This window comes from Scomber scombrus, chromosome 21 (assembly GCF_963691925.1).
Source record: "Scomber scombrus chromosome 21, fScoSco1.1, whole genome shotgun sequence".
NCBI classification, from domain to species: domain Eukaryota; kingdom Metazoa; phylum Chordata; class Actinopteri; order Scombriformes; family Scombridae; genus Scomber; species Scomber scombrus.
In genome coordinates this window covers 21,765,825-21,793,810 of record NC_084990.1, presented here as the reverse complement: position 1 = coordinate 21,793,810, position 27,986 = coordinate 21,765,825, and the positions used below count along the sequence as shown (strand labels likewise).

Genomic DNA, 27,986 nt, shown 5'->3' with positions numbered 1-27,986 from the left:
CGACGAAAGGCAGGGGAGTGGAGGAGTGAGAGGAGCCCCGTTCTTCCACTAAAGCAAGAGGGGAAGAAGAGGAGTGATAAAGAGTTGGGGACGGAGGGAGAAGAGTCAGCTGGACATGGGGCTTTGTGCTGTTCTCCTCATCTGTCTCTCCCAGGCTGAACTGGGGAGAGTCTGGGCTCAAGAGCATGAAGGTAAGCCCCCCCCTTTTCCTTTTTTTCCTTCTTCTTCAATGCAAACAGCAAAATTCATGCATGTACTCCAATATTCACACTGGGGTTTTTTGCCTGCCTTTCTTCGAAATAGGCAGAGAACAGCTTCCAGAAATCCGAATTCTTGGAAGGTTAAAAAGAAATATTATCTGACCTGAATTCCTTGCCACTAACTCAAGCACCAGGCAGGCTTGAGAATTGTTTTTGGGCACTTATTTTTTGGTAGAACTTTATTTATGTGGGAGTGAGTGTGTGAATCTAACAGGTCCCTTGACATGTCTCTCTGTCAATGACAGGAAGCACATGAATTGCTGAGTGTAGATCGGGATTAATTTAAGATTAAAAATAAATAAATAAATAAAAATCTGACTGATTCGAGAAACAAAGTGTCTGGTGTTCATTTGCTTGAAAAATACAGATCATGTGTTGCTTTTTAGCAGATAAATATTTGAGGTTAATCAGCCTTTCAATTATGACTTGCACTTTTACTCCATCAGGCGTTTTTAAACAAGTAGAAATGGGAGCAGCAGATGTATCTAGAATACATTTAGAAAGTTTCTTGTTGTTCAGTCATGATTTATCTCATCTCAAACTGTCTAATCACCCCCAAATATTGTGCATTTGGTTGTTCGACGCATCTCCTGTAAAGTACGTATGCTGTGTACACCTCTGTCTTCCTGTGTGTGTGTGTGTGTGTCTGTATGTGTGTATTTTTGTTCTCCTTGGAGATATATTATTTTTAGCCAGCCCCCGTTCTTCCGCTGCTGCCGCTCCTCCTCCTCCTCCTCCTCCTCCTCCGACAATCAGTGGTGCTCCAGTTTCTCTGGCCTCTCCTGTGGTCCCAGTTCCTCTGATCAGGACCCTAGCTCTGCAGAGGACACCCCAACACACAGTTTAGAGACCAGAGAGGCAGAACCCCCCCCCAACATAAGACGACAAAGTCCAGCAGAATATCGGTGCTCATCTAAGCGGTTTCTATACCTGGGATTCAGTTCCCATTTTCAGTTCCCATTTTCAGCCTCATGTTTGTTGAGAAGCATCTCTATTTTGGGCCCTTTTCTCACAGCCAGCCTGATAATGTCATTGGAGTTACACCAAAAAGTGGCAAAGCTCCTCGCTAAATAGACGGTGCTGGAAGCTTTGTGATGTTTAGACAACCTGCATTTGGTCCTGTTCACACCTGGCATTAAAATACATCTTGGGTGATCAGACCACATTCAGAGCTGGTCTGGACAGCATATGGCCACATTCTTTTAGCAATGTGTATATGAATGTGTCCCAGGCCATACCGAAGGACCGCCTAATCAACTGACGTCCTCTGTGTGAATACTGTATGTACCCATTTATGTGCCAAAGGCGTCATGTTAAAGTGCAAAACAACAGGAAGACGCCGCAAGAACAGGCAAAATACATGGTGATATTTTACAATTTCTGGCAGACTAGGGAAATGCATTGCTGCCTCCTGTTGGTTAAAAAGAACTACGCATTTGGCCTTTGTGAGCGAAAATGATGTGTGTTTATTTGATTAGAGCGGAGAAGTGAGATCCAGTCACAAGTGGTCACTCGAGACACACGTGGAGACACATTTGAATACCAGGTGTGAGATGACTTAGATCTGTCCATTTGTGGCCGGATCACCCAAGATGCATATTAACACCAGGTGTGAACACCGTCAAAGTCTCGCAACTGACTGCAGACCATGCTGCATCTCTTTTGTAGAGCAGTTTATACTGTGGCTGAGGAACGGTTGTATAAAATAGGTTGGACGAATTTCACTGTCAAAGTTCACCAAAGTTAAAGTCTCAAATGTTCCTTGAGCACTATTTTATCCTCAGTGAGGAAATCCACTGATTGCAAGTCCATTGAAATGAACTGATTGAAGTCTGAAATTTTGGTGTTATAAATGCTGGTGTTTGGTTGGTGCATGTGTCTGCTTGTATGTAGGTTATCAAAATGGGAAATCCAATCTATGTGTGGAAGTTCCTTTTTTAATAATGTCTGTAAAAGACTGGTTGGGTTGGAAAGCAGTTTATTCCTCCTGTTCTGCTCCGGTCAATTTTGACTCAGGAGGACAAAAGTTGCATGGTTTCCAGGAAGACAACAATCAACAAAATTAAAATAAGTTATTTTCCTTCTCAGTAAACCACTGGGGACTTGTCACTTTGCTCTGTGATGCTATAAACTCTGGATCCCCCTCCCAAAGCATGAACTCCGATATTCAGCAAGTCTCTAGGATCAATATTTCCCTATGTGGAGCTTAGCTGGCATGACTATGTTTATGTTCATGTCAAGAAGTGTGTCGTAAAATACAATAGATGACTGGTTTTAAATTGCTGTATATGACTTCATAAAATACACAGAACATTGTACACCGTTTTAATCGGTTTTATGATGATCATGGTGATAATTTAAGCAGTTTTCCGATGCTAAACAGCAATAGAAGATCAACAGAGTGACATTGACAGATGTTGGTTTCTGTCTGAATTTAGAGTTTCAAACTGGATAGCATCTCTACAACACGGTTTTGATCTAAAACTGACAGGCTGCACTGATCAATAGTCTAGGTGGGCCTTAAGTTGCAGACAAATGGCCTAGATGAGCTAAAAATGCCACAACACCAATATTTTCACAACTATTTCTAGGTTGCCATGGAGAGATATCTTCAGAGTTTTATTATTTTAGCCAAAGGAAACAACAAGTCATCTCATAGTGTCTTTCAAACTTAAAATCAGAGTGCATGTTGATTCTGAAAGGATTCGGTTAAGTTAAGAGCTACTGAACACTCATTTCTGTACTATAGTTTCCTATTCTGAACATTATGAATACTACAACACTGAAAAGCCGACACCATCTACATGCCATTGGCATTAAAATGGGAAAATCTGCTCCAAATGTAAACAAAACAAAAGAAAACTGCTCCATGACAGCTCACTCAGATCACACATTTTCTAAACTTTGAGCTTCAGCCACAACACCACCATTTTTTCACTGTCTTCTCAGGTGCTTATCAGTCCAGCTGCCAGTGTTTGTGATTGTGTGTTATGGTTACTGCTGTTCCTCAGAGCGTGAGTTGCCAAATGGCTTCCACCCACAGCCATAAGCTCCAAACTACTTTTTTAACACAGATCTCGCTTTTTAAAAACCTGACCACAATAAAACCACTGTGCTAAAATGTGATGACACACAGAGCAGGTTGTGATTACTGCTCCACTATTGATGCTTTTGCCAGAAGACTGCAGGTGCTTTGCCGTTCCCTGTCCTGACACTGACTCTATGTATAATTGGCAACAGCACCCAAAACAGGACTGCTACAGGATCAAGGCCTTGTTTGTATCTTGAGATTTGATCATCCCTCTCTCCTTTACTGTGTTTGGACAGTACATAATGGCTCTTCTGCTTATCTGTCTCTGGAGCAAAGATGTTGGCCTTTTGTTCTCTTCTTTTCTCAAACTGAAGATAATTCTTTTATCCTTTCCCACCCAACCAAAGTGCCCTTGTGCCCTCAGTGAATCCTCACCTCTGCTTGAACTTCAAAGTGTTGTGCATTTATCCAGAAAGAAATTATTTTCAGGGGAAACTTATTTTTCATCCCTGGACTTCATCCAGCTGAACAGACTGAAAGACAATCAGCTTTTGTCTTAGCTTCTGTCTCGCCTTCAAAAGCTGCTTTTGAAGGATAAAAAAGGGGGCCTAATGTGTTTCTTAGATGTCCAACAACCAAAAAATTATCAATAAAACAACAGATAAGGATAAATAGCTTGGAATTTTGCTCAAGAAGCAAAAACAAGTAATGAGAGAAGGCCACAGAGCTGCTGTTTGCATCCAGAAGAAGACAAAGAGAGAGCAAGAGATCAGGGAAATGGGAAATAGGCATGGGAGACAGTAATGGGATGAGTGAACACAATCTGTATATCCACAGCAGGCTGCATATGGCTCAAAATACTGTGTCCTAGTTCGATATGACTCCCAACACCCACTAGATTTGTGGTTGCTGCAATGCAGACACATGTGAGGAGGCAGATATCGTGGACACTGCTGCCACGCAGGTGCCATCGCCCGCCTCGAAATAGCTGATACATGTTTGTTTTATCGCACAAAACAAAATAAGCCTGTGTTTCATGTCCATACTCCTGGCACTGCAAGATATGTGGGATTAAACAGCAGGAAATCTGACATTGTGCAGATGCACTGACATTATCCTGGCAGTTGACAGAAATACTCTAAATTTAGAGGATTTTCTGAACACATGCATTCTTTGCTAACAGAGTGGGATGCAGAGGGTATATTTACACTTAAGCCGACTTCTATTCACAGGCAAATGTGCCCCGTCTGTCATTTTAGTCAACCGATTTTTGGGCTCTGTTTCAAAGTCATGATAATGTTTATCTGTACCAGTTTGCATGTTCCCTGGTGCTACCGAGCTATGCTTAACTCAATTCTTGAACTCTTTTTAGACTCTCTTCACTGGATATTAATCCAGGCCCACCTGCAGACAGTTGGTCAGGGCTAGAGATGAAGAGAGCAGAGAAAACAAGTTCTGCATGAAGTTTGTAGATGAAAAAGTGACTTATAAAGTGTAAAGAGAGACGGAAAATGCATGCACGATCATATATGGTATGTCTGCACTGATTGATAGTTCCTCATCTGCCAGTTGAGTGTTCCTCCACCTCCTCAAAGCCCTTCCTCATCTCTTCCCCCTGCTGTTTGACACCTCCTCAGCTGTTTAGTGATGTTGAGTGCTGCCAGTCTCACCCAATTAGGAGCCTCTTGTTCTTAAACTGTGGAAATAGCTTCAACTGCACCGTACAACAAGATTCCTCATTAGAGCAGTTTCCCTTGTGAGTGTGATAACCTCCCTCCATTTCGTTCTCTTGTCCTATTTTATCTTTTAAGTGTCTTTCTCATTGTATTTTACATCTCTGATCATAGATATTTCACGTGATTTGAAATGTATCTATGTTTTGATGGCCTGAAGTTGAGCATTTAGCAGCTAAATATTGAAATATTTCCTTCATGAAAAACTCATACCTGAGAAAATGAGCCAGCACTTTAATTTAGACCCACATTAAGGCATAAATTAAGTCAACAGCTAATGTTCCTCACCTACTCATCTAATAAATAAATGATATGGCTAAGAGTATGTGGACACCCAGACAGTACAGTTATATGTGATTGCTGAACAAATTAATCCAAAACTATGGGCTTTAATCTGCTGCCTAAACTCTTCTGAGAAAGCTTTTCTCCTGATTTTGGAACCTGGCTGCAGAGATTTGCTCTCATTCAGCCTTTACAGCATTTGTAAGGTCAGCAATGATTTTTGGTAATAAGGCCTGGCTCGCGAGATGATCCAATAAAAAGAAAAAACAAGTTCAACATGAAGTATGTGGACCAAAAGTGACCTATAAAGCGTAAAAGGATAAGAAAAGTACACACACAATCATATAAGATATGACTGCACTAATGGATAGTAGCTGATCTGCCACTGGAGTGTTCCACCTCCACCTCCTCCTCAAAGCTCTTCCTCATCTCTTCCCCCTGCTGTTTGACGCCTCCTCAGCTGTTTAGTGATGTTGAGTCCTGCCAATCTGACCCAATTAGGAGCCTCTTGTTCTTAAGCTGTGGAAATAGTTTCAACTGCACCGTACAACAAGATTCCTCATTAGAGCAGTCTCCCTTGTGAGTGTGATAACCTCTCTACATTTCGTTCTCTTGTCCCATTTTGTCTTTTAAGTCTTTTCTTCTAAGTTTTTCTTTAATTCACTGATGAATGAATTTCATTTGTTTTACCTACGTCTTTGTAATAAATATCTGATCTGTATTTGAAGCTGTACTGATGAAGTTTTATATTAACGATGGATCAAACAATGATGTGTAATGTGAAAAGGGCTGTAGTTTCCCTCAGCTCTATGTGTTAGTGTCTTTCAGCTCATTGTTTTGGTTTGATGGCATCAACTTTTACTGTTTTGCTTCTGTCTTGAAAATCTCGTCAACCCTGTTTTTAACAGCAGCTGTTTAAAGTACAAAATAGCTCTGATAAATCAACTGTGATGTCAGAAAACAGACAAAACTACCAACTGGCAGGTGAAAAAGGTGAAACATGTAGAAGATAAATAGCCAGATATTTCCTTCATGAAAAACTCATACCTTTAGAAATTAGAAATTCATTCACAAATGAGCCACCACTTAATTTAGACCCACATCAATGACTAACATTCCTCACTTACTTTATCTTATACATACAGTATATGGCTAAAAGTACATTAATCCAAAAACTATGAGCATTAGTCTGATGCTGTAACAGCCTGGGTTCATCTGGTAAAGCTGTTTTCCTGATTTTGGAACCTGACTGTAGAGATTTGCTCCCATTCGGCTTCTGGAGCATCAGTTAGGTCAGCTGTGATTTTAGGCAAAAAGGCCTTGTTCATTGACCTAAATCTCAAAGGTGATGGATAGGGTTGAGGTCAGGGCTCTGTGCAGGCCAGTCAAGTTCTTCCACACCAAACTGTTGAAACCATTTCTTCATGGACGTGCATTCATGCATGTGAGCATTGTTACATTGAAACAGGAAAGGGTCAAGTACACAAAAGTACATTGGCAGCACTAAGGGTGTCCCATAGACTTTACATAAAGATGGACGTAGCAAGGTGTGACGTCAGCCATTAGTTTGCATTGGAACTGGTTTAAAGCCCAGAGTTGCAGCGTACGATCGGCACCATGTTTTCTGTTTGGATCCAGAACTTTCCAAATAAGGAGTATAGGGTGTTGCCTTTCACACTTTGGAAATGCAACCCGCTACCTCATGTTGATGCTAACGCCAGCTTTCTGGGAACACCGAGAGCTGCACACTTGGGCTGACGTTAGCTACTTTAACTAAATTGTGCTAAGAGGGCAGGTATAATAATCAAGTAACATTAAACCTACTGATATATTATGATAGAAGTCAAACTCTGTTTGGAACAGGCGGTGAGTTCCGGTCCTCTGAGCGGAGGCCAATGCAGAAATAACTTAAAACTGCATTCTATCAAAAGGCCCTCAGGGGGCGACCGTTTTGGTGTCAAAAGGACTTCCGTCTCTATACAAGTCAATGGATAATTCCCCAACTTCTCACTTGATTTCTAACCTCAGTAAACATTTTCAAAATGTGTTTATGGTCTCAATCGCTAAAATTGAGATATGAAATTTTGGCCTCCCTGATTTTATATTTGACGATAAAGCAGGGTATGCATTAGGGCGTGGCTACATCGTGATTGACAGGTTAATTGATTCACAGGTTCAGGAGGGCGGACAGACTATATGGAAATAGCCGTAAACTTGTTTCACACCAACAGTTTTCTTCTGAGTTTTGTGGTTATAGTTAATCGTAACAGCTAATTTGGTTAGCATCACAAGGTTGCCGGTGTAGACTGTGGTAGATCCAGCCCTCGCAACCTCCCCCGCTCCGCGTCATGCCCCTCCTGATGCCCATATAAGTAGAATCCGTGTTTTTATTTTTCCCGGCATGCACCTGACATTTTCAAGATGGCACTGCTCAGATCTGAAACTGTTGGCCTCCGAGCAACAGTCCACAAACCAATGGGTGATGTCACGGATGTTACGTCCATTTCTTATATACAGTCTATGGTTTGTAAGCCCGCAAAGCAGAGAGCAAAGCTACTGTTAGTCTTAAAATCTTATAAACAATCATTTCAAAAATAAACACCAGCACACTCATTAGAAGACTTAAATTTTGTAATTTAGACCATAATAACTCGTTAGATGGAGCCAGCATTTAGCAGCTGTCAGTAGCATTTCAAGCCACTTCAAAGTAGAGTACTTCCACATTGGCTTCAGCCTCAAGCCGTGGTAGTTGCTGCTTAAGATGTCCACATAATTTTGGCCATTTTGACCACAATTAAAAAAGAAAGAGGCAAAGGGGTAGCCTATATTTAAATCTGGCTCTTGCATTTCCTTCTCTCAAGGTATTCATAACATGCTGTCATTTAATAGCCCCATTCAGTGAACTAACAGCTCACATAAAATCCAGGCAGCAAACTGGATATAATCCCTGAAACTCAGTCGATTCTGATGAGTTAGCAACTCTGCTGACCGAAAATGTGTTCAGGACAGTGAGTCATCAGTGTTCCCGCAAAATAGAAAGACATTCCTCAAAGAAAGTGAAACAATATAAACATCCTTCTATAATCTGTTGAGCAGATGACATAAAAACGTGAATATACACTTAATAGATGCACAGACATAGCTCTGCATGCATAGCAGGGATTACTTGGCCAAAATGTAAAGCTCGCACCAAATTAAGGTTGTATCATATTTCACAATTAGCTAATAACCAGCCAAAGTCCAGCCACAACACAAATGCCACATTATTAGTTTAAATTAAAGTAATTAGAAAGAAATCATGGCACAATTTCTGCACGTCACGTAAAAAGAAAAATGCTCTCATGTGTCCTTTGTTCCTAAATTTTGTGAGTTGCATTTTTTTTTTCTGTCATCGTGCGAGTTATTGCTCCAAAACTCTTACCATTTCATTTTCTGTGGACATGTCTGCCGGTTAATGATCCAAATTATAGTAAGCAATAAAGAACAGATGTGACCGGAGGGTTTAAAGGCAGAACTATTTCAATTCCTTATAAAAACAACATTTTATTATATTATTTTAGAGCTCCTTTCACACATTCTCAAATCAAGGACAGAATTCAATTAAGTTTTGTGTTACATCAAAAAGGCTGTTATTTGGAGAGAAAAAAAAGACTGTTTTGCTTTATTTATTAAGGATAAACAGTGTTTACCCAATTGATGTTAAATAACACGAGACAAGGATTATACAATTGGATGAAGAAAACATGGCACTAAAATAAATGTGTCCTTACAGAGTTCAAGAGACATCTGTTAGCTGATGCAGTCGATCCTCCACTTGTGGACTAAACTTCTGGATGTCTACAGGGTCCATAAATACACATATATGTGTTGACTCTGTTCAGTAACCATAGTGCCTGTCTTGTTCTAGATGCACTGAGCGGGACTCCTCTGCGGACAGATGGGGATCCGTCCGGTTTGCACAGAACCAGGAGGGACCAGCAGACTCTGCACAAACACAGAGGAGCCAGAGACACACGGGCTGAGGGAGCAGGAGGAGGAGGAGTTGATAACAGCACCCTGCCTGATAACATGACCCGAATAGTGGTGAGATTTGAACTGTTGACCCTCTGCTAAGCCCCATCTCCTTTAGCTGCTACACCTGTCAAGCTTTCTGTTCTCACGTGGCACATCTGCAGTTCACAATGTTAACAATGGCAGATGTATCACTTGACTTTGAACAACTGTGAAAATAGGGTTTGTTGATTTCAGACTATATCGGGCTTCTCATTTCTAGCTGGCAACAATCAGTTTTGCCAGCTGAAATGCCAACTGTTGCTTGTAGATTTTATCAGCTGTAGTTGACGTTAACTCTGTGAGTTGGTTGAAAACTGTCTCCAGCTGACTCTCTGCAAAAGGGTCATAAATATGCTTGTGCTAAATCATTCTAAAAGATGAAGGCTAAAACAACAGCAGGTCTCAATTAGCATCCTCGGTTCACCAATGTAGAAAACATAAATAAAGGAGCAGCATTGTTCTTGTATTGTGGGGTATTTAGTTAAATCTGCTGTTAAAGGTACATTATTATAAAGAAACACTTCTTTTTGGATGCTTACTTTAGAAAATGCAAACATAGAGGTAATTTAAGCTATTCGGTAAGTATTTGAGTATGTGTTTCGTAATGTAATGTGTTGGTAACATGTTTGGCTGAAGTTCCTGGAGTGTAAACTTCTCCAACTCCACTAGAGAGCAGCAGAGCAGCTAACGTTACCCTAATCTCAGACACAGTACCCTCCAGAGAAATGGGGACGTCATCTTCCTGCATATACCCAGCTTGCTACTTTGCTACACACACAAAAAGTAACAAGCTTGAATAAGATTGAAACAGCTGCACATGTTCTTCTGAAGCCAAGTTACAGAAATAACAATTCTCAAATTGACTCAGATTTACTCATGATTAGTGAGGTCAAAGCAAAACTAAATCCACCACTCCCAACAAGAAAACAGCTAACATGAACACAATGTCATGAATGACGTCAAGCTTCCAGGTTATTAGGTGTAACCCCCCTCACCCCCCCAAAAAAGCAACGTGTTTTAACCTGATAGATATGTTATTGTAATAATACTGAGCTGAAAGGTCAGCTGGGTTCATAATCTTTACTCTGCCAACCTAGAGAAGCTCACGGTTTAGATGAAGAGGGAACATCACAACTTTGAGAGGCACAAAGTGGAGGTCAGTGTTTATTAACTTCCTGTCAGGTGGATTTGTCCTGTGGCATTTTCCATTCATTACCTTCTGTGTGCGGGTGTGTGATGAAGTTTTATTTGTGTCTTGTGCCCCAGACTCTTCTTTCACTTGAACCAGCCTCAGTAAAATTCAACCCAAATAAATTGTGTTTTACTTTTTTTTCTCCCCCCTTCCTGCTACATTGCAAATTGAAAACAGACGACGTCCTCGTCCTGCCAACTTACAGTGTTTGTTTAAGCGTGGCTGTGCGTGAGTATGTGCTCCTCGTGCACGTGTGTGTGCTCGTGAATGACTCACTTGGACAAGATCACAAGTAACCCTGGTGAACGGCTGCCGTCTGTTTGTTGGGGTGGTCTGATCCCAATTTGAGGACCCTTCACCTCTTGCCCGCTGGGAATCTCTTCAATAAATCAATCAGCTGTGAGGGGAAAGTGTGCGATTGTTTCCCATCTCCTCACCTAGAAATCCCACACTGCCCCCCTGTAGAAAACACAGGCTGGTGTCAGGCAGTGGAGATGGGAGAAAAAAGTGGGTCACTTGCTGTATATGGAGCAGCCGGAGAGGCGCTGCATTTATCTGCTCCACTTTCTGAGCCCACTCTAAACCCCAGAACCATTGCTCTCTGTCACCTTGAACTATGGCATACATTAATAATGCCATCAAGACTGGAGATGCATACAAAGACATAAGCCAAAAGTGTGTAATGTGTAAACAGCTCCCCCAAGTGGGCTGTACAGATAGAAATAGAAAATGTGAGGTGGTTCCCAACCTTTAGGACAAAGGAGTCTGTTCTTTAGGCCTTTTTATAGGTTGTATGTATATGAACATAACAATAAAAGGCAGATTTTCCGTTCATCTTATCTCATTTAAATCAAGACTGGAACTGGAACTTGAAATAACTTAAGAATCGTGTGGTTAAATTATATAAATTGTGAAATAATGGATTTCAGGATACTTAACCTACTCTCAACTACCTCACCATGAATAATTCTTTCTGAAAACTTCACTTTCCTAACGAGTGCCCTCCTTCTCTCAGGAGGACTCCCAGAGGTACTACAGATGGCAGAGTTTTGGTCCAGAAGACGGAGGGACTGAACACTTGTGGGTAGATCTGAACGCCCTGCACAAGAGCCAAGTCCGAATCCACAGCAAACTGTCCAATACCCACCGACAGGCAGCAGTGAGAAGGGCACACACACATAACCATCCAATTTAACTCCCAACAGTGTCTGATTTCTTCTCTTCTTCTTCTCAGAGGGTGGTGCTTTCTTTTGATTTCCCTTTTTATGGACACTACTTGAGAGAAATTATTGTAACAACTGGTGGTGAGTTTTACCCTACATTACTTCAATGCAGCACTCATTTCCCCTGCTCTTCAAAACAGATCAACCCATCATTGTGCTGAAGGCAGGCAGAAGGAGGCTCTGTCCTACCCTGGGGAAATATTCAGGCTTACCAGGCTATAATACATCTAATTAGCCTAACTGTAAATGCCTCCTTTTTTATGACTTTAATTACTGTACATGTCCTAAATAGGTTGGGTTTTTTTGTCCACCCAGAAGCAAATAATCAAGAGTTATTTGTTGATTCTTTATTTCTGTGATTGTTCCTCAAATCTTTTATTCTATGGGATAAAAATGATATTCACTTGCAAAATTAGTACTAAAAGATCATTAGTTTGATTAACAAAAGTCTTTTTAAATCAAGAAATCATGGGTGATGTTTGAGACTTGACTTTATACCTCCTGATAAACATCCACAACCAGAAAGTAGGGAACAAATCACTTTTAAACACCTTACCTACGTTCCTGCCCTCTCCCCCCCAGGGTTCATCTTCATGGGAGACGTTACTCATCTACTGCTGACTGCCAAGCAGTACATTGCTCCCCTCATGGCCAACTTTGACCCCAGTTTTTCACAAAACTCAACAGTGAGGTACTCGGACAATGGTAGGTGGGAGCACTACAGTGAAGTTTTTTTAATCATATTTGGTAGCTCCAGGTTGTCTTTGACCAGCGTCTGTGTTCTGCCCCGCTCAGGTAATCTGTTTGTGGTACAGTGGGACAAAGTGCGGCTAAAGGACCGAGAGGATGAAGGAGCTTTTACTTTCCAGACAGCCCTCCACAGGAATGGAACCATTGTTTTCAACTACAGGGATGTAAGTTGATTGATTTCAGTTAAACTGCTTTCATCAACATCTGTATTTTCCATTTGCAAGAGGAAACAATCCCAAGGCTGCATGCCGTATTAAAAACAAACTGTCCTTCTCTTTCAGATTCCTGTACCAGTGGTGAAAATTAATTCCACCGAGCATCCAGTGAAAGTGGGTCTGTCCGATGCTTTCATGGCATACCTCACTTCTGTGCAGGTCTCAGGTCTGTTCTCTTAAAAAAAAACTAATTGTAGTCTACTTTTCAGATGCTTCAGAGGATTTTTTTTTTACACATGCAGCAATCCTTAACATTTAAAGTGCATGACAGACATCTGAACTTACCGAGATTTTACATTTGTCTTGAAGATCCAAAGCGGCGTAGGCCTACTATCTACGAGTATCATCATGTTGAGATTGACACCACAAAGATCGTTAGCAGATCTTCTTTTGAGTTCACGCCTCTGCCCAGTAAGTATTTATAAGAACCGCAGTTCAAGATTCATTATTTAACCCTTGTACTTTAACCCCAGGATATTTTTGTGATTCTTCTGATTCCTCCAGCTTGTCTTCAACACACAACCTGCGATCTCTGCCTGACGTCTAACTTGACAACCGGCTGTGGTTGGTGCAACACGCTTCAACGGTAACCTGAAATCCTCACAGTGTATGAAAGATCTTGTTTTGAAGCCATAGAGAGCCTGGCTCCTCTCATTTTGCTCCCACTGAGTTTCAGATGTTCCGATGGGATCGACCGACATAGACAAGAATGGCTTGACTACAACTGTCCCGAAGAGGTGAGACATGAGCTATTTATACATGAGCAGCTATTTCTATTGTTTTTTGAGTAATTCCTGCAAGTTTTCATTCAGGCAAAAGGCACATGTGAGGACTACAATCCAGTATTACCTGAGGGATCTATGAGCTCCTTCAACCACTCTTCACCAGGTCCAACACCTTCTTCAGCAGTGCTCGAGGAACAGCTTGTCACAAGGGGTGAGTTTCTCCACAGCAGCCTCCATGGGGGTAGCAGATAGTGACCAGGCTGTTTCATATCTGGAAAATATTGAATCACAATCACTGAACTGGAATTTTAATTGAAAACAAAGTGATCTGGAATCAACTTTACCCAGAGATTAAGAATATAAGCATAATTAGTTGTCCACACTATTGCAGAAATCTTTCAGCTTTTTTAATTTAGGGCGTTTTCAAACCTGCACTGTTCCGTTTGGTTGAATCAGACTCTGGTTTGTTGTCCCTATTGGTGCAATTTGTTTAGAGCAGGTCTGAACACAACAACCGTACTCAGGTCACGTGTTGTCATCCGACCTCAATCTGACCCAATTACAAGGTGTACTATGCAAATTTGAGCAAGGCGGGGAGTTCCGGTCCTCTGAGTGGAGGCCAACGTGGAAGTAACTTAAAACTGCATTCTATCAAAAGGGCACCAGGGGGCGACCGTTTTGGTGTCAAAAGGACTTCCGTCTCTATACAAGGCAATGGAGAATTCACCAACTTCTCACTTGATTTCTAACCTCAGTAAACGCTTTCATAATGTGTTTATGGTCTCAATCGTTAGTTTAAAGCCTTCTTCAATGCAGTATGATGTTCATTTGTGAAATTTTGCCCTCACTGATTTTATATTTGATGATAAAGCAGGGTATGCATTAGGGCGTGGCTACGTCGCGATTGACAGGTTGATTGATTCACAGGTTCAGGAGGGCGCCTCATGCCCCTCCTGACGCCCATATAAGTAGAATCCGTGTTTTTATTTTTCCCGGCATGCACCGAAAATTTTCAAGATGGCACTGCTCAGATTCGAAACTATTGGCCTCCGAGCAGCATTCCACAAACCAATGGGTGACGTCACGGATGTTACGTCCATTTCTTATATACAGTCTATGGTTTGAGCTAAACAGCTCCCGTAGCTTTGCAGACTGGGATCTACCCTGCAGGAAGAGCGCCAGGCTTTGAAGCCAATTTGACATAGCAGCTGAACTATGTAATTATAACATCACATGATACTTTGGGCCCAAAAAGACTTTTTCCCAAAGACTTACACTGTGAAAGAGACATTTGTAAATCAGCAGATAAATATTTTCTGAGCATCACAAACATGCAAAATTACTTGTTTTACTATCAGAATGTGATCCGTTCGGTTCGACCATATTTCGGAAGTCCGGCATGATTAGATTGTTTTACCCCCATTCACGTAGCAGGGGAGTTAAACCGGAAGTAGCCAGATCAGCCAGCTGAAGTTGCTAGTTTGTTTGCTCTATGGATCCAACATTTTTTGTCTTAATTCGTCTGTGAGCAGCATTCACAGGAAAGAACGGGGCCACGTCAGACGCTGCATCCAGTTCTCTTTATGTGTGGATGAGTGAAAACCAATAGTAGCTGGCAGCTAGCCAGACAGAGAAACACGGTCTGACCTGGACTAGCACAATGAAGAAGTGCATTGTAATTTTGATAATGAGCAGATTGGACAGACTGGCCAATGAGAGGAGAGAGTTCTACTATTGGTTGCAGAGACACTTAGATTTCTCTGCGTTAAAAGATCGAAATCTCAAAGGTGATGGATAGGGTTGAGGTCAGTGCTCTGTGCAGGCCAGTCAAGTTATTCCACACCAAACAAGAGGGCAGGTATAATAATAAAGTAACATCAAACTTACTGATATATTATGAGAGTATCCAAACTCTGTGTTTGGACGCCCACAAAGCAGACAGCAAAGCTACTGTTAATCTTAAAATCTTATAAACAATCATTTCAAAAATAACCACCCGCACACTCATTAGAAGACTTAAATTTTGTGATTTAGACCATAATGACTCGTTAGATGGAGCCAGCATTTAGCAGCTGTCAGTGGCACTTCAAAGTACAGTACTTCCACATTGGCTTCAGCCTCAAGCCGTGGTAGTTGCTGCTTAAGATGTCCACATAATTTTGGCCATTTTGACCACAATTAAAAAAGAAAGAGGCAAAGGGGGAGCCTATATTTAAATCTGGCTCTTGCATTTCCTTCTCTCAAGGTATGCATAACATGCTGTCACTTAATAGCCACATTCAGTGAACTAACAGCTCACATAAAATCCATGCAGCAAACTGGATATAATCCCTGACATTTAGTCGATTCTGATGAGTTAGCAACTCTGCTGACCGAAAATGTGTTCAGGACAGTGAGTCATCAGTGTTCCCGCAAAATAGAAAGACATTCCTCAAGGAAAGTGAAAAAATATAAACATCCTTCTATAAACTGTTGAGCAGATGACATAAAACGTGAATACACACTTAATAGACGCACAGACATAGCTCTGCATGCATAGCAGGGATTACTTGGCCAAAATGTAAAGCTGGCACCAAATTAAGGTTGTATCATACTTCACAATTAGCTAATAACCAGCCAAAATCCAGTCACAACACAAATGCCACATTATTAGTTTAAATTAGAGTAATTAAAAAGAAATCATGGCACTATTTCTGCACGTCACGTGAAAAGAAAAATGCTCTCATGTGTCCTTTGTTCCTAAATTTTGTGAGTTGCATTTTTTTTTTCTGTCATCGTGTGAGTTATTGCTCCAAAACTCTAACCATTTCATTTTCTGTGGACATGTCTGCTGGTTAATGATCCAAATTATGGTAAGAAATAAAGAACAGATGTGACCGCAGGGTTTAAAGGCAGAACTATTTCAATTCCTTATAAAAACAACATTTTATTATATTATTTTAGAGCTCCTTTCACACATTCTCAAATCAAGGACAGAATTCAATTACGTTTTGTGTTACATCAAAAAGGCTGTTATTTGGAGGAAAAAAAAGACTGTTTTGCTTTATTTATTAAGGAAACTGACAGTGTTTAACCAATTAATGTTAAATAACACGAGACGAGGATTATACAACTGGATGAAGAAAACATGGCACTAAAAGAAATGTGTCCTTACAGAGTTCAAGAGACATCTGTTAGCTGATGCGGTCGATCCTCTGCTTGTGGACTAAACCTCTGGATGTCTACAGGGTCCACATATGTGTGTTGTTTCTGTTCAGTGACCATAGTGCCTGTCTTGTTCTAGATGCACTGAGCGGGACTCCTCTGCGGACAGATGGGGATCCGTCCGGTTTGCACAGAACCAGGAGGGACCAGCAGACTCTGCACAAACACAGAGGAGCCCGAGACACACAGACTGAGGGAGCAGGAGGAGGAGGAGGAGTAGTCGATATCAGCACCCTGCCTGATAACATGACCCGAATAGTGGTGAGATTTGAACTGTTGACCCTCTGCTAAGCCCCATCTCCTTTAGCTGCTACACCTGTCAAGCTTTCTGTTGTCATGTGTTACATCTGCAGTTCACAATGTTAACAATGGCAGATTTATCAATTGACTCTGAACAACTGTGAAAATATGGTTTGTTGATTTCAAACTAAATCTGGCTTATCATTTCTAGCTGGCAGCAATCAGTTTTGCCAGCTGAAATGCCAATTGTTACTTGTAGATCTTATCAGCTGTAGTAAGTTGGTTGAAAACTGTCTCCAGCTGACTCTGCAAAAGAGTCATAAATATGCTTGTGCTAAAGGCTAAAACAACAGCAGGTCTCAATTAACATCCTCGGTTCATCAATGTAGAAAACATGTAAATAAAGGAGCAGCATTGTTCTTGTATTGTGGGGTATTTAGTTAAATCTGCTGTTAAAGGTACATTATTATAAAGGGAACACTTCTTTTTGGATGCTTACTTTAGAAAATGCAAACATAGAGGTAATTTAAGCTATTCGGTAAGTATTTGAGTATGTGTTTCGTAAATAATGTGTTGGTAACATGTTTGGCTTAAGTTCCCGGAGTGTAAACTTCTCCAACTCCACTAGAGAGCAGCACAGAGCAGCTAACGTTAAACTCAGACACAGTACCCTCCAGAGGAATGGGGACGTCATCTTCCTGCGTATACCCAGCTAGCTACTTTGCTACACACCCCATAAGTAACAAGCTTGGATAAGATTGACACAGCTGCACATGTTCTTCTGAAGCCAAGTTACAGAAAAATAACAATTCTCAAATTGACTCAGATTTACTCATGATTAGTGAGGTCAAAGCAAAACTAAATCCACTGCTTCCAACAAGAAATCAGCAAACATGAACACAATGTCATGAATGACGTCAAGCTTCCAGGTTATTAGCAGCGTGTTTTACCCTGATAGATATGTTATTGTAATAATACCGAGCTGAAAGGTCAGCTGGGGTCATAATCTTTACTCTGCCAACCTAGAGAAGCTCAAGGTTTAGATGAAGAGGGAACATCACAACTTTGAGAGTCACAAAGTGGAGGTCAGTGTTTATTAAGTTCCTGTCAGGTGGATTTGTCCTGTGGCATTTTCCATTCATTACCTTCTGTGTGCGGGTGTGTGATGAAGTTTTATTTATCTTGTGTCCCAAACTCTTCTTTCACTTGAACCAGCCTCAGTAAAATTCAACCCATATAAATTGTGTTTTACTTTTTTTTCTCCCCCCTTCCTGCTACACTGCAAATTGAAAACAGACGACGTCCTCGTCCTTCCAACTTACAGTGTTTGTTTAAGCGTGGTTGTGCATGAGTATGTGCTCCTCGTGCACGTGTGTGTGTGTTTGCTCTTGAATGACTCACTTGGACAAGATCACAAGTAACCCTGGTGAACGGTTGCTGTCTGTTTGTTGGGGTGGTCTGATCCCAATTTGAGGACCCTCCACCTTTTGCCTGCTGGGAATCTCTTCAATAAATCAATCAGCTGTGAGGGGAAAGTGTGCGATTGTTTCCCATCTCCTCACCTAAAAATCCCACACTGCCCCCCTCTAGAAAACACACGCTGGTGTCAGGCAGTGGAGATGGGAGAAAAAAGTGGGTCACTTGCTGTATATGGAGCAGTCGGAGAGGCGCTGCATTTATCTGCTCCACTTTCTGAGTCCACTCTAAACCCCAGAACCATTGCTCTCTGTCACCTTGAACTATGGCATACATTAATAATGCCATCAAGACTGGAGATACACACAAAGACACAAGCCAACAGTGTGTAATGTGTAAACAGCTCCCCCAAGTGGGCTGTACAGATAGAAATAGGAAATGTGCCGTGGTTCCCAACCTTTAGGACAAAGGAGTCTGTTCTTTAGGCCTTTTGATAGGTTGTATGTCGATGAACATAACAATAAAAGGCTGATTTTCCATTCATCTTATCTCATTTGAATCAAGATTAGAAAAGAAATATTAGAAAAGACTTTACCTTGAGATTGGGAACCACTGTCCAATCTTATGTCTTGCAGGACTAACTCTTTCATAATGCCACTATATATTGTTTAATCCTATGTAGACCACTAATGCAAGCCTGTTAAATTTGCAGAAATCGTTGCAATGTACTGTAACTCGTAATTTTAATACTACTCAGGAAAAAAAAAAAATCAGGTCAGGTTACTGGAACTGGAACTTGCAATAATGTAAGAATTGTGTGGCGAAATTATATAAATTGTGAAATAATGGATGTCAGGATACTTAACCTACTCTCAACTACCCCACCATGAATAATTATTTCTGAAAACTTCACTTTCCTAACGAGTGCCCTCCTTCTCTCAGAAGGACTCCCAGAGATACTACAGATGGCAGAGTTTTGGTCCAAAAGACGGAAGGACTGAAGACTTGTGGGTAGATCTGAACGCCCAGCACAAGAGCCAAGTCCGAATCCACGGCATACTGTCCAATACCCACCGACAGGCAGCAGTGAGACGGGCACACAAATTTACATACACAAACACATAACCATCCAATTTAACTCCCAGCAGTGTCTGATTTATTCTCTTCTTCTTCTCAGAGGGTGGCACTTTCTTTTGATTTCCCTTTTTATGGACACTACTTGAGACAAATTATTGTAGCAACTGGTGGTGAGTTTTACCCTACATTACTTCAATGCAGCACTCATTTACCCTGCTCTTCAAAACAGATCAGACCATCATTGTGCTGAAGGCAGGCAGAAGGAGGCTCTATCCTACCCTGGGGAAATATTCAGGCTTACAAGGCTATAATACATCTAATTAGCCTAACTGTAAATGCCTCCTTTTTTTGATGACTTTAATTGCTGTGCATGTCCTAAATAGGGTTTTTTCTTTTGTCCACCCAGAAGCAAATAATCAAGAGTTATTTGTTGATTCTTCATTTCTGTGATTGTTCCTCAAATCTTTTATTCTATGGGATATGTAAGCGATAGTGGATGAAAAAATGAAATTCACTCGCACAATTAGTACTAAAAGATCATTAGTTTGATTAACAGCAGTTTTTTTAAATCAAGCAATCATGGGTGATTGAGACTTGACTTTATACCTCCTGATAAACATCCACAACCAGAAAGTACATGGGCAATAATCCATCAAAAGTATTGAAAAAAAATCATTTTTAAACACCTGTACCTACGTTCCTGCCCTATTACCCCCCCAGGGTTCATCTTCATGGGAGACGTTACTCATCGAATGCTGACTGCCACGCAGTACATTGCTCCCCTCATGGCCAACTTTGACCCCAGTTTTTCAAAAAACTCAACAGTGAGGTACTCGGACAATGGTAGGTGGGAGCAGCACAGTGAAGTTTTTTTTAATCATATTTGGCAGCTCCAGGTTGTCTTTGACCAGCGTCTGTGTTCTGCCCCGCTCAGGTAATCTGTTTGTGGTACAGTGGGACAAAGTGCGGCTAAAGGACCGAGAGGATGAAGGAGCTTTTACTTTCCAGACAGCCCTTCACAGGAATGGAACCATTGTTTTCAACTACAGGGATGTAAGTTGATTGATTTCAGTTAAACTGCTTTCATCAACATCTGTATTTTCCATTTGCAAGAGGAAACAATCCCAAGGCTGCATGCCGTATTAAAAACAAACTGTCCTTCTCTTTCAGATTCCTGTACCAGTGGTGAAAATTAATTCCACCGAGCATCCAGTGAAAGTGGGTCTGTCCGATGCTTTCATGGCATACCTCACTTCTGTGCAGGTCTCAGGTCCGTTCTCTTAAAAAAACAAATTGTAGTCTACTTTTCAGATGCTTCAGATGATTTTTTTTACACATGCAGCAATACTTAAAAATTTAAGTGCATGACAGACATCTGAACTTACCAAGATTTTACATTTGTCTTGAAGATCCAAAGCGGCGTAGGCCTACTATCTACGAGTATCATCGTGTTGAGATTGACACCACAAAGATCGTGAGCAGATCTGCTTTTGAGTTCACGCCTCTGCCCAGTAAGTATTTATATGAACCGCAGTTCAAGATTCATTATTTAACCCTTGTACTTTAACCCCAGGATATTTTTGTGATTCTTCTGATTCCTCCAGCTTGTCTTCAACACACAACCTGCGATCTCTGCCTGACGTCTAACTTGACAACCGGCTGTGGTTGGTGCAACACGCTTCAACGGTAACCTGAAATCCTCACAGTGTATGAAAGATCTTGTTTTGAAGCCATAGAGAGCCTGGCTCCTCTCATTTTGCTCCCACTGAGTTTCAGATGTTCCGATGGGATCGACCGACATAGACAAGAATGGCTTGACTACAACTGTCCCGAAGAGGTGAGACATGAGCTATTTATACATGAGCAGCTATTTCTATTGTTTCTTGAGTAATTCTATCAAGTGTTCATTCAGGCAAAAGGCACATGTGAGGACTACAATCCAGTATTACCTGAGGGATCTATGAGCTCCTTCAACCAATCTTCACCAGGTCCAACACCTTCTTCAGCAGTGCTCGAGGAACAGCTTGTCACGAGGGGTGAGTTTCTCCACAGCAGCCTCCATGGGAGTAGCAGATAGTGATCAGGTGGTTTCATATCTGGAAAATATTTAATCAAAATCACTGAACTGGAACTTTAATTGAAAACAAAGTGATCTGGATTCAACTTTATCCAGAGATTAAGAATATAAGCATAATTAGTTGTCCACACTATTGCAGCAATCTTTCAGCTTTGTGAATTTAGGGTGTTTTCAAACCTGCACTGTTCAGTCTGGTTGAATCAGACTCTGGTTTGTTGTCCCTATTGGTGCAATTTGTTTAGAGCAGGTCTGAACACAAAAATCGTACTCAGGTCAGGTGTTGTCATCCGACCTCAATCTGACCCAATTACAAGGCGTACTCTGCAAGTTTGAGCTAAACAGCTCCCGTAGCTTTGCTGGGATCAACCCTGCAGGAAGAACGCCAGGCTTTGAAGCCAATATGACATAGCGGCTGAACTATGTAATTATAACATCACATGATAGTTTTGGGCCCAAAAAAACTTTTTCCCATAGACTTACACTGTGAAAGAGACATTTGTAAATCAGCAGATAAATATTTTCTGAGCATCACAAACATGTAAAATTACTTGTTTTACTATCAGAATGTGATCCGTTCGGTTCGACCACATTTCGGAAGTCCAGCATGATTAGATTGTTTTACTCCCATTCAAGTTAGCAGGAGGGCTAAACCGGAAGTTCCCGGATCAGCCAGCTGAAGTTGCTAGTTTGTTTGCTCTATGGATCCAACATTTTTTGTCTTAATTCGTCTGTGAGCAGCGTTCACAGGAAAGAACAGAACCCACGTCAGACGCTGTATCCATTTCTCTTTATGTGTGGATGAGTGAACAGTTGCTGGCAGCTAGCCAGAAAGAGAAACAAGGTCTGACTTGGACTAGCACAATGAAGAAGTACATTGTAATTTTTGACAATGAGCAGATTGGACAGACTGGCCAATGAGAGGAGAGAGTTCTACCATTGGTTGCAGAGACACTTAGATTTTCTCTGTGTGAAAAGAAATCAAACAACGATAAAAACACAAGAAGTTTACCAAATCAACTGATTCAAAACTGAACTAAAGGTCTGAAAAACCCTTAGAGTAGAGGATAATTCTGGCTTATTAAAATATTTAATTTTACTTTTCATTTTCTTAGCTTCTTTGATGAGTACAATTTTATTATAAACAGGTATGATGGCCAAAAATATGTTCCAATTTGCAATAAACTGGAATAATATTTTAGACTGTGACATTGATTTTTCATTGGTTGTCTGACTGATCAGATTTCTGCTGTGTTGAGATTTTTTTTTACCTTGTGCACACAAGTAATCTGTCTTTGAGCATGTGTACATGCATTTTATAACACATTTACATTACTCTTACCCTTATTATATCAGCAAACGACACATCTCAGTGATGCTTCAGTCTGTAGCTCAAAGGTTAATGTCACCTTTTTTTAACCCCTTTTTTGGTGCAGAATTGTTTTAACACTAACAGCATTCTGTTTTAGATTTACAGACAGGTCCTCCGCACCACAAGGGGATAACAGAGAACACGGCCATCATCACAGGAGTCGTGGCCGCCCTCATTCTGCTTGTAGCTCTGACCTTACTGGCTGTTTACTACATCAACACACACCCGACAGTGGCTCCACCGTTCTACCTCATGCAGGTGAGACAAAAAAAAAATCTGTCTCCACCAAAAACACCTCATGCATTATGTAGAGTCAACCAGCCACATGCATGTTTGATGTCAGTCTGCTGCCTGGCCTTTAACCTTATACTGTTCAGGGTAAAATTTGACCCATTTTTACATTTGAGAGCTGTAAAAACACTGTATACACATTTCTTTTAGGTTGACTTTCCTAATGTGACCCCAAATATACCGAAACATGCATCATATTTTTTTTTTTTTTGTGCAGCTAATACACATCTTTGTGTATGCAAATGTACAAATTTTACCTGTTTATTTACAAAATTCAAAAATCACCATTCAAGCACGTCGTATTTTTCATATTCTATTATATGTTCTCCTGGACCATAAAATAGTGATTGTGGATGTCTTTCTTTCCATAGATAAATACTCTATTTGCTGTCTGAAAGCTTCATTAAGGATTAATCAAACATTTATTAATGACTGATGGGGAATTTGTGAATATGAATTGATGTAGAGACTAATTATGAGTCAGAATATGTACAGTGTGTGAGGGTTAATGAATGACTGTCTGTTGTTCGTAGCGACGCACCAATAACTACTGGCCCTCTATGAAGTTCCGCAACCAGGGCTGCCACTCCAGTTACGCTGAGGTCGAGCTCGGAGGTCACGAAAAGGAAGGATTTATTGAAGCTGAGCAGTGCTGCTAAAGGGGGGCCTGGGTGTGCAGGACACAGTCAGAGAAAGAAAGGGCACCATCTTGAGGACTGTAGCAGTACTACAACGGGGGGGGGGGGGGGGGGGGGGGTGAATATGGACGATCAGGCCGACCATCATCACAGGATGTCTCTACTCCAACCTCGGCGGCTGGACAGTGTTTGCTGTACCTGCTCTTGTAGCTCTTGCCAGCTTTTTCTCTGTGTCTCTTGCTCTCTTTGCCATCACACAGGAGATTTTACAATATCATCTAAAGGGGTTGGAGGGTCTGAAAGGAAGCCGACTGTACAGAGAATGATGAGAGTAAAAAAGTGTAACTGTACAAAAACCTATCAATGCAAGGGGGAGTCAGGGAATGAATCGAACTAGCCTTCATACTGCAAACCAATGTACAGCTCAACTTAACTATGTTTTTTTTTTGGTTTTGTTTTTATCCTGTCTATGGAGTTTTTTTGTTTTTTGTTTCACGAAACGTTCATGTGAGCAATGACTGGTTCATAAAATGTCATATCTATGTGGACTTCACTACAACAGATATCTAGCTATATAACTGATAGTGATTATAATGATCATCCTGAATTCCTCTGGAGAAATACTGTTTGGATGAGTTTTAGAGACATCAAGTTATGAGAGTTTTCTTTGAACTTTTTTCTGTTTCAATGTCTTCTAATAAAAGCTGGTGGTGAGTGTTGATATATTATTCTAGTGCTTACTGCTCAGTACTGATGATCTTAGCCTATACTGAGTCTGCCTACTGTAGTTTGTCATCACGTTAGATTAATGCTACTGTATCATTGAGATTAATGACCTAAGGGGAGAGATGACTTTCACTATCAGGTGAATTAATTTATTGTAAAATTAGTTTTACATTTATGCTGATATTTAAATTTGATAATCATACAGGAAGGTGATGTAAAAATACTTTTGTTTACACACCAGCATTGATAATTACAATGTACCTCCATCTACTTCAGTTTTAGACCAAGTAGTAAGACTTTTAAACATTTAGACCAAGCTCATATCAATCAAAAAAATTAAATCGTCAACCCTATACAATTTTAATATCCCTATTGTGTGACATCTATATTTAGTGCCACGGGGTGCAATTTTCTCCATATACTTATTATTATTATTATTCCGCCAAATTTTGGTCCCGCAGCTTTGAGAAACCCCTGAAATTCCAATTTTCTCCAAAATTATTCCCGAAAAACCGGGAAAAATCTCCATTGAAAATGAATGGGAATTTTTTTTTAAATCCACAAAATGTCACCTTTTTTCGGAGTCACCTAGCTCTCTCATACCTGCACGTAGAAATGTGATTTAAACTTTAAAACGGGGGGAAACTTGTGCTCTCTCCAAAACACCAAACAGTTTTTTACATAACATGTAAACTTTTCAAACTATGAGCAGTCAAACGAGGAGTGGAAATCACTTTTTCTTTAAAGTTACAGTGGAAGCGTCAGTTAGCTTGAGTGCGAGAACCAGTAAAAAATAACTAGTAATAATTTTTATTTTTTTTATTTTTAACTCGAGCTCACGGCCAAACCATGAAAAGGAGACAAATATTTTTTTAGTCAAAATGTAGACATAGGTGTTGGGAGTCATAAAATGTGACGTTGACAGGTGGGGTCTGCACAAAACTTAAACGGGGAGGCCGAGACCGGAAGCGAGCGATACCTGTTTCGCTCCCCATTGACCCTAATGTAATCGTCTTTTTTTTTCAAAATAGTCTCACTCTGTCTTCGCACTGAGTTTACTCGCTCATTTTAAGGAATATCTGAATAAAATAAACACTGTCAGAATCTGCCGGCGTCTGTGTCTCTCACGGTGTTTTCGGTTTTTAGACAGGAGATACGGTTTTCTCACAGTTTGCAATTGTTCGGGACCTTGTAAGAAGCTAAATTCTGGGGGCATTTTGAGAATTTCCAAGCAGATTCTCACACATTGCCGTAGCAACCATAGGGCCTTAGCTGTCCTTAGCAACCTGTCGCTGGGCAGAAACTGACATACTTTTTTGTGATTGGCTAATTCCTGTCTGTCTGTTTTGTCAGTTAACCAAGCTAGCTCGGCCGCGCTATAGTGTACGCTAATTTAAACTCACATCTACAGTGCAGAGGTAAGACACAACAAATCGGACAGTAGCCTAAATATACAGAGCAACTTTTAAACATCACCACTGTCTAAAATATCTTGATAATGTTTACATAAGTCATTTAGAAATGTTTTTTGAGTCGTATTTGTGCCACTCATCTTCAAAGTGGGACTTTATGGTGTGTCCATGAACGCAGCACGTATTGCAGCCAGGACCAAGTACTAACGGCTGCGGCCTGTAGGAAGGCGGAGCTCATTACCTTCTCGCCAGGACAGCAGACCATGTTTTCTGAAATGTTTTTCTCACAGTTATGACTACGATTATTTTGTCAAAATACTATTATTGTAAGCCTTTGGTACGATACTTTAACATTTACCATCTGGCACTGCTGATGCCCAGTGTTTGTTTCAGCTTGAGCAGAAATTGTTAATATAAACATAGCCTGCAGGCATGTTGGCTGCTTGTTATTAATAAAATTGTGACTTCATACAACAATAAAACCTATAATAGCTTTCCCAAATTAATAATGATGAGAAATAGAGGTAATTGGAGGTAAGTAGAAGTAGAGCTAACACTCACTTGCTCTAAATAGGTCCTAATTAGCATGAGGAGTGTAAAAAAAAGTCCAATTATCTTAGCAAAGGATGAACAAATAACTTAACAAATCAATTTATGATAATGTACTTACAGCTCGATGGACGTATACTAACAGGCAAGACAAGGGTGGTAGTTAATATCCATATTGGCGACATTAACTGACTTAATTAAGACTAAAAAAACTTCTAAACGGCGTCTTCTTACACTAAACCAAGGTGGAACATACCATTCTGAAACGGGGTAGGAATAGTCCATAATATATGAGTTTCTAACAATCATTACAATACATAAATAAAGGAAGAAAACACCATGATACGTGTGAGGTCTGAGTCTTACGATGCTAAGAAATGTAAAAAGATAAAAAAGAATTAAAGTCGTAATGTTGATCATTCGCCACAATTGTATAACTAGACTATTATTATACTACTATGCAAAAAAGAGGGGGCACCCGGATTTGAACCGGGGACCTCTTGATCTGCAGTCAAATGCTCTACCACTGAGCTATACCCCCGATGCGTTATACAAGGGAAATTTAGCATATATAAAGATATCTGTACGATGTGTGATATAAGTTCTGAGTTGATATATATGATTGTTTGTTTGTTTGTTTAATTTGCACCACAAGACGACAATTTATTTAAACTGTAACATTTAGTTGTTGACGGTCACAGTAAAAAAAAGACAAGATGGCAGATCCGGTTATCATTATGTCCAGCAGATGGCGCCAAATACACTAATTTTAAGAGATACTGAAGCCTCATTTATGGCCATCAAATCTTTACAACATACTATTTGTTCTGTTTACATCTAGGTGTATTCATTTTTTAATCCATTCTCATAAAAAAATGTGTTGAAACTGTTTAAATATTCACCTCCTTTTCTGTTTTACCTTCATTTTTCTGAACAGTGTTTTAATGAAAATTAGAGTTTTGTTGCCATGTGTGTCTAAAGAGCCCAACCTAAATTTATCAGTGTAAGTTTTATGCTATGGTAAAGTAACTCTTGCTGTTTTTAAATCTGATATATTCCGTGTAACTTGCTACTCCTTATAAGGTTATTACTGATTCGCCTTAATGCATTTGACGCTGCATTCATGTACTCAACAGAAAAAAACGTAATTTATAATATTTCACAGGGATGAGTAGCCTAAAACATCTCAAAACTCAAAAGTAAAGATTTTTAATATAATCTTAATTTTACAAGCTCTACCTGAGCAATACAAAATAGGCAGCATTTACATTTACCCTCATATATCAATAAGAATGAACGATTTTTGCTCAAATGTTTATTCTGGATTATTTTAAGAATTCAAAATTGTAGTATAGACCTTTACATGAGAGTAATGTATCATCTACTAAAAATCTACTGGTTTAGAGAACATGCATGTCATTCCCACGTCTGTCTGGTAACTTATTGTCCACACACAACAAGTCAAGCTTTCTATATCCTACGTTTCATGAATGCACCGTAAGGGTTTCGTACTGCAGCTTGAC

The 27,986-nt window shown here is 40.4% G+C and overlaps 1 protein-coding gene and 1 non-coding gene across 2 annotated transcripts; one reads left to right on the top strand and one right to left on the bottom strand.

The window, feature by feature from the left end:
- Window positions 1-9: 9 nt before the first annotated feature.
- Window positions 10-24,501, top strand: LOC134003334 (plexin domain-containing protein 1-like). Its single transcript, XM_062442496.1, has 23 exons — window positions 10-191; window positions 9,214-9,389; window positions 11,567-11,710; window positions 11,786-11,855; window positions 12,357-12,479; window positions 12,570-12,688; window positions 12,806-12,905; window positions 13,049-13,150; window positions 13,244-13,325; window positions 13,416-13,476; window positions 13,552-13,675; window positions 16,748-16,929; window positions 19,267-19,410; window positions 19,502-19,571; window positions 20,122-20,244; window positions 20,336-20,454; window positions 20,572-20,671; window positions 20,811-20,912; window positions 21,006-21,087; window positions 21,178-21,238; window positions 21,314-21,437; window positions 22,945-23,105; window positions 23,672-24,501. Exons 1-23 carry the CDS (start codon window positions 116-118, stop codon window positions 23,795-23,797), a joined length of 2,571 nt encoding a protein of 856 aa, XP_062298480.1. The 5' UTR covers window positions 10-115; the 3' UTR covers window positions 23,798-24,501.
- Window positions 24,502-26,932: 2,431 nt separating this feature from the next.
- trnac-gca (transfer RNA cysteine (anticodon GCA)) lies at window positions 26,933-27,004 on the bottom strand. The gene has a single exon. It is a non-coding gene; the product is annotated as a tRNA-Cys (tRNA).
- Between the last annotated feature and the right edge of the window lie 982 nt (window positions 27,005-27,986).